The sequence below is a fragment of the Camelus dromedarius genome, chromosome 17 (genome assembly GCF_036321535.1).
Source record: "Camelus dromedarius isolate mCamDro1 chromosome 17, mCamDro1.pat, whole genome shotgun sequence".
Taxonomy (NCBI): Eukaryota; Metazoa; Chordata; class Mammalia; order Artiodactyla; family Camelidae; genus Camelus; species Camelus dromedarius.
In genome coordinates this window covers 26773527-26785818 of record NC_087452.1, presented here as the reverse complement: position 1 = coordinate 26785818, position 12292 = coordinate 26773527, and the positions used below count along the sequence as shown (strand labels likewise).

The 12292-nt window shown below is 38.5% G+C and overlaps 1 protein-coding gene across 7 annotated transcripts in view; it reads right to left on the bottom strand.

The window, feature by feature from the left end:
• Positions 1-6458: 6458 nt before the first annotated feature.
• The window catches only part of CFAP20DC (CFAP20 domain containing), a 204766-nt gene continuing 198932 nt past the window's right edge, over positions 6459-12292 (bottom strand). For 3 of the 7 annotated variants that reach the window (XM_031470650.2, XM_010980944.3, XM_031470654.2), the window contains one exon: positions 6459-7606. In XM_031470650.2, the coding sequence (XP_031326510.2) occupies positions 7494-7606 (113 nt within the window). In that variant the 3' untranslated portion in view covers positions 6459-7493. The remainder of the gene's footprint in view (positions 7607-12292) is intronic. The other 4 variants (XR_004142490.2, XR_004142492.2, XR_004142493.2 and 1 more) reach the window with 2 other exon arrangements.

The following is a 12292-nucleotide window of genomic DNA, read 5'->3' as shown; positions in this document are numbered from 1 at the left end:
CTTTCCCTCCCTAGTCTTTCTTTCCCTTTTGTGCATTATGTCCTCTCACTGTACAGCAATTGTTTTAATTTCTTCACAGCCCAAAGCACCTCCCATTCAAGGCTGTGTACAAAACAGACTTTACCAAAGGTTTATGTCTCTTGAGGGTGTGATTTAAGCAAGGTTTTTAATTCCCAGTGCCTCTCGCGTACTCTCATATTTAGAAGTATGCCATATACACAGGAACATTGAAAGCTACTGCTCTATACCTTTGCTCAGTTTGGAAAAAATGGTTTTTCTTTATGCCAAAGAAAAATACATCTGACTCACAAAAACTACTATAAATGGGAAGACTCCAAAACTTCTTAATAGTGTTTAACCTAATAACACTAAGTCACGAATGATTTTGTGCACTTATGGATTCTAGTTATAAAATACACATTCAGATATATGTACATGTAGTAATTTCAAGATCTTAAGATAGAGGCTCTAATCACATTCCCACAGTCACTTGATGAGCCTCCCTCTCTTTGTTGATTTGGAAGCTGGAACCCAGATATGTTCATTAACATAAAATATAATCTGACACCCAGGAAGCAGAATGAGTAATTTAGCTTGAAATGTATGTAAGACAGAGTGAAGACAAGCAAAACAAAAAAAGTCGTATCTTCCATTCTAGCGGTCATAAACCACATGGGGCTAAAACAAATTTTCAGAACATTGCTGGATTGCCCACAGATGAAATCCATCAAGTGATGGTTAGTTTGTTCATTGAAACTGTCAAAATCCACTAACACCATATGCCCTCGGGAATTTTCACACGGCTCATTCTGGCACCAATGGAAGTAAAGAGGTAAAAAATGAGAAAAAAGAATGGGTTAGGCCAGAGCATCTCCACCTTGGCTGCTTTTAAACAGGTCATAGCCCAGGCCAGAGGAGGAAGGATCCCCCGGGGTGGGACCCAGGCAGCAGCAGCTCTTAGAGTCCCCAGATACTGCAATGTGCAGGCACCGTTGAGTTTTCAGATTAGACTGAAAGCGACAACTGGAAAAACATGGAATAAGATCTTAAAAATTACAGGAGAAATGAAAACAGTGATATCCCTTTAAAATTAAGGCTATAGACATTGCCAGGGAAATATATTTGCTAATCAGAGCAAATTATAAGAAGAATCTCTGGAATTAATTCTTTTTCATTTATCTGGACTTTGAAACCCCCATGAATTCCATTTACAAGCTAAGAAATGACACCACCATTTTTAAAAATCAAATTTCTTTTGATAATGGCAGATGTTCTTGAGAAATATCTGACCAAAAAGGATTAAAACCTTTTGAAATAAGTGAATTGCAAGGTATTATAAGTATATTGTGTAGATCTAGACACCTAGGTGAATTTTAGAAATATTTAGATATCAAAATTCAAAGAAGACAAGAAATAGGGGTAAAAAGATATTTTGCTTACTAGAATTAGCCCACAGTAGGACAGCATCAATTTTTTTTTGACCCACTGAAAGGTTTTAGAGAAAAAGGAAAGCTCTTTCAACTCAGTTGGCTCGAAGGTTTCTAAGCTTTCAGGGTTTGAAATGTCTGAATCACTTTTGCATGTAGTAGGAACAACAAAGGGTGAAATTTTGACTGATTTTCTTTAATTAAGATAATCTTGAGTTTAGGAAGCTGTAAAGCAGAACTGGGGATTGTTTTAATCCCATCTCATGATTTATTTATGGATTACTGAAACTCCATCATTAGTAGAAATTATATTTCAGAATAATAGATTATTAGAAATAAACAAACGGTAATCCCTTCTCCTGGACTTCTTCAGCTAAATACTCCTTATTGTGCTTATATCAATTATTAAGATCCCAAGGACACACCCTCCCCTGCCCCATGTCTTTGGAAGTATTCTTTACAACAAAGTAAGAGATAATCTCCCCTGATCCACAGGTTAAAATATTGGCTACAACTTACTATTAGGAGCAAGTTTATATGCTTAAATCTTGCCAGGTTCAGCATAAACACTGACAATGATAAGTTAGGCTGATGAAAACCAATCAATACCATTTCCCACACTTCACTTCTGTAATGCTTCACAGGATTACAGGTGATTAACTGCAGAAGAATATGTCAGCAGCAAAAATTAGTGTTATCTGTGACCCATGTTTATTGGTTATTTAATTCTTATAAGTCAAATTATTTTGACTTAATGTGATTCTAAATTATATTAAAACTACCCAAACCAGAACCAAAATATTCATTAAGATGTAAAGCTCCAATATTCATGATGAAAGAACTTTACCTTAGGTTTATCCTTTGTCATAAGTTAACTGTATCACCTACAGTTATAAATTTGTATAATTTAAAATATGAGAAAGAAAATTTGTTCATCTTAGGTGACCAAAGTCCCTGACTGAAGGAAAGTCCAGGCTTTAGCATATGTTGTTATAGATGAAAATTGACTCTGTAGAGTGATCTCACAGTGCGATCAGGGGTCTGTGAACCTTGGCAAGACAAAAACAAAAAGCAAACCCCCTACCACAATTACCAGATTAGACAGACACACATACACACACAACCAACTAACCTGGGGAGACACACTTCTGGGAGCTCTGGTGGGTCAGGGCTCACCGGCTCTGGGGAAGTGATCTCCTGCAGGTTCTCTGGTTGGATCAGCCACACGGGATGCTCTCCTGAAAAAGAGTTCTGAGGACAAAGAAATTTGAGCATATTCCACTCCTCCTTGGACCTTCCCTATGTTTCTTAGGCTATTAGAGTCATTGAGAACTTCTCTAGTAAAGACAAATGACCATTTCTGCTTCTCCAGTATTTGCTAACACTGTGTGACTGTGGGCTTCTTCCTCACTCCCATTAGATTTATTAGCATTGAATGGAATTTGTTTCTTGAAACATCTTTGGGAAATGCTGACCCTTGAAGGGTAAAAAGGCTGAATATGGAAGGAAGAAAGAATCTGCACAAAAGAAACAGAAGAAAACACTTAACAGAGAACCCAAACTCCTGGCAGGCGCTAGTGTCCTCTAGTGGCCGCTGTACAGTGACTGAGATGTCCATTTAACTCTGTCGTTAGAATTCTCTTAATTCCCTCAGGGTGGGAAAAGAACTGCGTTGGAAGTGAGGAGTCATGGATTCCATCCTCCCCTCCGCAAACTGCCTTTGGGTAATTAACTTCCCAGGCTGCATCTCATTTTTCTCAATTGTAAAACCAGAATCTAAGGAAATGATCTCGATCGTCCTTTCTAGGCCCAATTAGGTGATTCTATCTCAACTATCACAATGGAAGAAAAAGAGAGAAAATCCTTTGCTTGACAAGAATTCTCTTTACGATCTTTTCTGGAATGCAAAGGGAATGATGTATGAAATAGAAATCCTATAGTACAACTATATGTGGAGAGGTGATTCTTAATCCTCATTATTCTGTCCATTTTGATGGATGATTGAGAGTCATAGGAGGCAACCTGGAACAAACCTGGTTTTAGTATTGTACTTGCTGCCATTAAAGAGTTTTTTTTTTTTTTTTTTAAAGAACACTCCAGAAATGTTCAGCAGCTAGGTCTTTAATTAAAGCCAAAGGGCAACTTTAAAATTAGTTCTTTTAATTAATTGTCCTTCAGGTTGTACAGTCTGTGACTACACTATTCTTGGTTATTAAACAGTTTGTACTTCAAAAAAAAAATCAAGATGTGGTTGAAATGACTGATTTAAATGAAGCTAATCTAAAAATATGGAGAAATACGGTAGGGCAAATTATAATGCAAAAGTGTCTATGTATTTTGCATATGTCAGTATTTTCCCTTTAATAGAAAATAAAATTAAATTAATTAGAAGGAGAAATTATAATTGCCAGGGAAGCTAAATCATTGATCTGATGCCACAAATCAGCTGACAGTTACTTTTCTGTAATTCCTGGGCTCAGTAATTAAATACTAACTTAGAGATTGAAGAGACTTGAAGTCACTTACAAGTTGCATCCTGAATTATATGAAACTGAATCAGTCCCAAAATTGGTATCAAATTATCTTAAGATGTGTTTCCATATTGAATCAAACTATTTTTTTCTGGATCCAACTGAAACAGTCAGTTTCTGATATAATGTTCAGTACACATTTCATGGACAAGGTAGAAATCCGGGTCTTGAAAATGGAAGCTAATAATAACATAAACTTCCTCACTGACACATGTGCCATTAGGCCAATCTGCCCTCTAATCATGTTGGACCTAATCTGTAACAGTGGTTCTCAAGCACGACTGCACATTAGAATTGCCAGGGGAGGGTCTTAAAATTTTCCAATGCCCTAGAAAAAGGAACCCTCCTACACTGTTGGTGGGAATGCAAATTGGTGCAGCTGCTATAGACAACAGTATGGAGGTTCCTTAAAAAATTAAAGAATTGCCATATGATCCAGCAATCCCACTCCTGGGCATGTATCTGGAGAAAACTAATTCGAAAAGATACATGCATCCCAATGTTCATACCAGCACTATTTACAATAGCCAAGACATGGAAACAACCTAAATGATGAATGGATAAAGATGTGGTGTATATATATACTGCTCGGCCGTAAAAAGGAATGAAGTAATGTCATTGGCAGCAACATGGACAGACTTAGAGATTATCATACTAAGTGAAGTAAGTCAGTCAGAGAAAGACAAATATCATATAGTATCACTTATACGTGAAATCTAAAAAAAATGACACAAACTTATTTACAAATCAGGAAAAGACTCCTATACATAGAGAACAAACTTGTGGTTACCGGTGGGGGAAGGGGGAAGAGATAAATTAGTAGTTTGGGAATGGCAGATACAAACTACTATGTACAGAATAAACAACAAGGTCCTACTGTATAGCATAGGGAACTATACTCAATGGCTTATAGTAACCTGTAATGAAAAAGAATACATATATATGTATGCATATCTGAATCACTATGTTGTATACCAGAAACTAATACAACATTATAAATCAACTATACTTCAATTTTAAAAATGGGGGAAAAAAGGAAAAAAAATCCCCAATGCCCAGATTGTCCCCAAGACCAATCAAATCGGACGTTCTTGGGGTGGAACTTGTGCATTAGTATTTTTATAAACTTCCCAGGAGATTCTCGTATGCAGGAAAATTTGATAACTAGTGAAGCCACATAGCCCAGTTGATGAATTTCCAAATAAACTGGCTGTATCATTTTGGTTTAAAATTGGCAGTGTGAAGCACATCTGTTTCTATTTTTCAACAACTCTTCTATAGAAATCGCAACAGAAATGGAAGCTACTCCTTTTAAATAAACAGATAAAGTGTAGAAGGTGGATAATAAGACCTTGAGGTAGGTAACTTTTGTAGTGTCTGCTGGGTTCATGAGTAATTCCTTAAATGCCTTTCTCCTCCATCCATGGAAGAAGATTCTGATGATCACTGGACCAAAGTGGGCCAACTGGGATGCCAAGTCTGGGATATCTGAGTTGAAATTGAGTGTGAATATTTTTGTGTGGTTGGATGTATGGACTGTGGTTGCCTAAGTGTTCTGGTGGGCGGACTGAATAGTTGAGAAAATTATGGGGAAAAAGAAGAGAGCAGAGATGGGAAAAATGGATCAGAGGTGAGTGCGAGAGACCACATTTCTAGACTCCCAGGGTAGACATGTTGTTTTGCCTGTTTGGCGTCCCTCTCCGTTTTGTTAACAGCACCCTCTTCTTCAGGGACCATTTGCTTCCATTCCATGTGGTCCTGGGGATAACCGACAAGTCAAGCCTACCAGCCTCTTGCTCCTTGAAGGTGGTCCTGTCATTCTGGTGACCATTGTTGAGAGAAACTGTTAGTTCCTGCTGTAGGATCCCTGGTGCTGATTCCAGTGCCTCCTGGGGTCTGACTGTTCAGTAAGTCTTTGAATTGTGGGATCAAGGGTGTCTATTGCTTGCAATTCAAGAATCCTCACAGAGTTTTCTAGGTCCTAGCACAAATCCATTTGGAGGCCTTGAAGTATCCTGTTTGGGGTGGTTCATGGGGCCTTCTTGCATCCTTAAGTATTTTTAGCTCATGATGTTTCTGATATTTGTTAACTACACGTCTTAACTAGCACAGACATTTAATTGATTCCTCTATTTGTGTGGATGGTCCAGAGACTCTTATTTAAGTAGAAACAAGGTTTTCCAAATCCTATTCCAATCTTCAAGGTCATAACCAGCTCTTTTATCATTCTGCAAGCTTTCTGAATCTGCAAGGTTTTTTCCCCCTCATTTTGTAAGTATGGAGATCTTGTAGAAAAACTCCTAACAAAGGTATACTTTCTGAATAATAGGATTAAAAGCTTATCAAACATCAACATGGTTCTAAATAATGTATGATCCTTTGAACAGGAGCCCAAATCGACTCCTGAAAAAAGAGCTCTTATTTCCTCTATCAAGCAACATTAAATGAAATTATAGTATTGCCATTAAATCCAACTGTACACCAATAATTTTTCATTTCTAATAGTACTCTTCTTTATTAAAAAATCTTTATTAAATAACAAAATATGCCAGCTAATGTAATAAGTACTTCCTTGAGCTCGGTATTTATATACTTGGCACACAATTCAAGGCTGGATCTACTTGGATTCAGGAAGCACATGATTTTCTCCTTGTGATGCAGCAGAGTTATAGTGACATAAACTTGAAGACCAAAGGAAGACTTCTCCATTTCTCCAGGTCCAACTTACAGAAGTGGTGAGGTGTGTAGGGTGTTCATGGGTGACTTCTTGTTAAATTTGGATCCATGGAGCCACATTTGGATTGTATTATTCAAATTCAGAGATAATTGGTAAAAATTTTTTAAAGAAAAATATAGAGTTAAGCAGCTTAAGTTATTAACAATGTTGTGATCTCTGGCAAACTCTGGATAAACTATAATGAAATGTAAATAGCAGGGCCGGTGCCAAAAAAGTGTGATTATAAAGTCTGACTAGTTCACAATAATTCCTTTTCTAAAGAGTCTAAGAAAAGCTAAATACCATTTAGGAATATTTTGGTAAAGAAAGTTGGATAAATAAAAAGAAGCAGTTTAAAAGGTATTCTTCTGGCCCTCATACTTTATTTTTAATACAAATAGATAATAAAATAAAAGGTACCCAGATACCTTTTAAACAAGAATACATTTTCTGTTTATCAAGCCATTATTTACAGATTAACACTGCAAAAATTTTGAATTAATAACTCAATTCATTTACATAAAATTATATGAAATAAACAAAATTATATGTAGGATGAGCACTAACAAACAAGAACCTATTCAAAGTCCTAAAATCTTGTCTCAGTATTAATTCCTTCACAGTTTCAAAAAATCACATGCATCTACAAAAGGAATGTAGGTAGTCATTGAACGTTACGTACAAACTAACTTCATTTCTCTCAGTTACTTTTGATTCAGTGGGTCTGCCCAACACATACACTATGGTGCCAGCTTAACAGACTCAGAACCGCTATCCTGCTCCGCCTGCGGTGGCCATTCTTTGCCCTGGAAGGAGGGATTACACCAACTCATAGTATTTCCCAGTCTGGGGGTCAAAGTAACAGTTCAGACATGGGTCATACAGCAGAGTCAGCACTTCCTCGTCCTCTTCCACACTCAGGTCTTCTTCACCTGTGGGAAGGGAAACCACAGACAAGGTTAGCTGCTGGCCTGGCCCCGAATTCTTAAACTGCAACAGAGAAAGGCAAGGAAGCAGGAATCACCATCTCTCCTGGGAGCTTTTCTTTATGTGGGCAGGATGTTGATACCGGGGTGCACGGGCGCTGCAGACCTGCTGACTCTACACTTGCAGTGTAAGCTAGAGAAGAAATGGTGATCACAGGGGCCAGAGTTGCTACAAGGACAAGAACAAGGAGTGTGGAGAACCGGCAGGGTGGAGAAAGGATTAAGGAAGAGGGCCAAAGGACTAGAGAATTATGCTAATAGGATTAGGGAAACTCGAGCAGGATTCAAAATTTGACTATCACAGCTCTAGACTTCTTCATGGGCCAGAGCTGCACAAATGCCAAACAGTGCAAATTAAACGATATAATAAAGAGCTCAATCCCCATTCATACATCCTAAATTGGCTACCAAGTAAACATGAATTAAAATGTTTAGAAATGTAAGATACACAAAACATAGAACACACATGGAAAACACAATGTCAGAAGGTCTATAATTTTATTAGGGGTAGGAGGATCTGTCAAGTTTGCTGGGAATATGAACATGGCTTGATTTTTTTTCTTTTTTCTTGAGACAGCTATTTAGACAGTTTGGATGAAGAGAATGCCTACTGCCTAAGTCATTAGCAAGGTTTGGCTGGTTTTCAACAAGTGGCATGAAATAAAAAAATTTGTTTTACAAAGATGTTTCCTGAGCACCTTGTATGTGCCCGGTGTTGTGCTCAGTACTTATGTAGTTGATGTTAACACCAGCGAGCGACTGCCTTCAGAGCACTTTTGAAAATCCATGTAATAGGAGTTCGAGGCCGGGAGGCAAGACCTCCCTCAGCTGGAGAAGATCAGAGCAGGCTCAGGGAAGGGGAGTGATTAAAACAACACTCCTCTCTCTTCCTTAGCACAGGCTACTAAGGACCAAAGAAACCTCAAACCTTTGGGCTACGAGCTCACCAGGGTCAATTTTGGAAGGGCTTGGATGGCGGGCATGCGCAGGGCTGGCATGTAATAGAGGCTCAGTAAATACTGAGTACTTTTTAAAAAGGTCACTGCCCTGAGGAAGGGAAAGTGGTGGTGGTGGTGGGACCTCAACCCAGCCAAAATCAGACTAAGCTGGTGCACGGACACTGTCAGGACAGTGACAAAGTGGAGTGTAGGCCAAAGGAGCAGGGATAAGGTGGTGGAGTAGGGGTTCGAAACCATACCACAGCCATCCTTCTGCCCATCCTTTTAACCATCTGAAAACATTTAATGAGATCCTTGCCTGCCCAAGGCACCGAGCTTGGTGTTGGGGATGTGATAATCTAAGAGACAGGAGTGTGCAGTGACTCGGGTGATACAAGAAATCCACTGACTCTCTTCTAAGCTGCATGCAGTGGTAGCAGTTCTAAAAAAGTTAAAGGAGTTTAACAGAAGAATGATTACATCTGCCTTGTTTAGTAACATCTCACTAGCAGAACCCTTGATGGTTTGGAGAGCACTTTCTCACGTAGTAGCTCATTTGATCCTTACGAGCCCGTGAAACAGGCAGGAATTATGCCACCCGTCTTTAGGATGAGGGAGCCAGAGTCTGCGAAGCTAAAGAACTCATCTGAGGTCACTTGGTGAGTTAGAGGCAGAATCAGGATGAACTTGAGTTTCTAGATTCTCAGTTCTTTTGACCGTACCTGCTTAATGTTACTGTTCACACAATACGGGTTTAACATGTTCAACTGGAAGCTATTACATCATAGGGATTTAAATATGGAAAATAAAAAACTGTAAAGGTGTCCTACATTTAAAAACATCAGGCTGGAAACAAAAGAACTTTGATTTCTCATATTTCAAAAACCACTGACAAAGATGAGAGGGTCCATGTGGGGGGCAGGGGCAAACGGCTCAATACGCCCAAAGGAAGTGGGCTGATTAACTCCAGAAAAGAGAAAGCTGGGTGGAGGTGACAGCAGCCTTCTGGCTTCAAGTACATAAAGGGTGGCGAATGAGTGAGAAATTAATAAGATTCTGTGGGGTTCCAAGAGAAAGCAATGGGATCAATGGGTGAAAGTTACAAGGAGCGAGATTTTGGCTCAGCACAAGGAAGAATTTTCTAACATTAGAGCTGATCAGGAAATGGAACGTGGACTCTAGGGCGGATGAAGCAGGGATGGGGCAATCACTTATGCCAGATTTTGTAGATGAACCCCGCGTGGAACAGGGGACTAGATCCAATGATCCCTGCAGTGCCTTTGATGAGTTTTTGTGACTCTTCACTGCAGTGGCTTACACCCTTGAAGTATGACAGGACTCAGCTAATGGCCACGTTAATAGTGGTGGCTGACCTGAGCACCCTGCACATTTCCTAATTAAGAACAGGAACTCAGAGAAGGCAGGCTGCCTTTCCCTTATTTTCTATTGTTGCCTTGAGAGTGATCCCCAGGGCCCTGCCTCCACTCTCTTCCTCCAAGTAGGAGAAAGTGGGACTGCTTTTCAAGTGGCTTTTTCATATTGAAGATGATCCCCTTTAGGTCACTTCTGTACATCAAAGGAGAGCATGCACATCCTTGACTTTCAGATATCCAATCCATCATCCCTTTCATATTGGGGTTACTTCAGAGAACAGAACAAAATCAGTTGATCAATTAATAAGTACTGTGTGCCTGCTATGTGACTGAGCAGTCTGGTTGTGGATGTGACAGTCTAGTTGTGCATGTGACATACGCACATGAAACAAAAGCAGCTAGTAAAGATTAACAAGGAGTCAAACTGGGAGTGGCTAAGAGCACTCCTGGGCTCTAGAATCCTGGGTTGGGGTGGGGGGGGCACTGCTGTTTACCACCCGAATGCTCTTAGGCTGGTTACAGGTTACTTTACCTCACTGAACCTTCATTTGCTCATTTATAAAATGGGAATAACAATGCTTATTTCATGGTTTTGTGGGCTAAGTTGGACACTGGATAATATGCGTAGCACAGAGCACATAGTAGTTGCTCAATAAATGATCATTACTATTACTATTAAGGATAATAACAATAACACAATAAATCATGAACTACAGGCTACAGATTTTTCAGTATCTCAGAACAGAAGCATTGCTAAAGTTTAAAGAATAAAGAGATGGCTTTAGGGAGACAGGCAGTATGACACTTAGACAATGGAGTCAGACAGATCTGGGTCCAAAGCCCATTTCTATCACTTTACAGCTATGGAAGATTGGGAAAATTCACTACTCTGAGCCTCAGTTTCCTCATATGTAAAGATAGTGACAGTACCTGTGAGAACTAAATAACATTCAGCATGCACACAATGAGTACCCAGCCAATGTTGTTATAATCGTTATGGAAGACGTACAGTATCTGAGTTAGACACGAGAGGGATATGTTCATTTATATCTCATTCTCTAAGCCAAAATGATACTGTCTGATTTTTTACTACCAAAAAAAAAAAAAAAAAAACCCAAAAAACCACTTTGAATGAAATATACAACCCTCTACTAGTTTTATATAGGACATTCAGATAAATTCATCTTTAAATAAAAAGTTCTTATACCAAAGATCATGCATTTTTCAAAAAAGTAACACCAATTTTTTCCATCAGGTGTGATGTTAAAACCACACATCACTGAGGTAAATGATTATGAATCAAACTGTCTCAGAGACCTGCCATCCAATGTCTTGTTTTTACTGCATCAACACATTGAGGGAAATTCTGACCTCTGGCACATAAGAGTTATACGCTGTTTAATTGTACAGTGCATTCTCTGCCTGTACTTTCCAAAAAGATAAAATTTTAAGCTGGTACTATTAAATTAGAAAACTCAATACATTTAACAACTAGTCAGGAATCTTTCAAGATGAAAATAACCATTGTAACGGGCCATGGGTCTTTACCACCCAACTGCAAAGGGATCAAGGTGGATCCAATTCATTAGTAGAGGTTTGGTTACATAATGCATGCAAACTGAAGCAATAATGGCTATAAAACGCATTCGTTCCAATATACAGCACTATAGAACCAGAACTTCATGCATTATAATCATGGGACTAAGGCAGGCTTTGTGGTTTTTAGCACTAAAGCTTTAAAAGGATGAATTTTAAAACTTTACCAACAATGACATTCATACAAAAATTGGGTGATACTATGTATAATTTTATATTGAAATAAGTGCTTTAAACTTGCATAAAAGGTTTTGTTTTCATTATAACTTAATTTTCAAAGCCTCTAACTTACATCATTTTGCCACTGTAATCTCTACGTAATGAAATTATAATACTGGTAAGCAATTACCACTATGATGTCAAGCAATGGAAAATGTTTTGAAAGGTAATTATTGTGCATGGGTATGGGGTAATTTTCAATTATATTCTTGGATAGTGTAGTTTGTTTTTCCCCCAAATGCTAAATTGCTCTATTTAAAGACTGGCTGCAGAAACTCTAAAAGGACAAATTAACAAATAAAACCATTCTCTCCTACCAGACTAAGAGCATCTGGACAGCGGTCCAAATTACATTTTTACTCCTCTGCACATAATAAAGCCATTTCTAGTGAAATAAAATTGCCTTTCAGATAATAATCTATTTATAAACTTTCAGCTTCATACACTTTGAAATTGGTTAACAGCAATAGCAGAAGAAAAACTGATGGAGCCAGACTAAACACAGC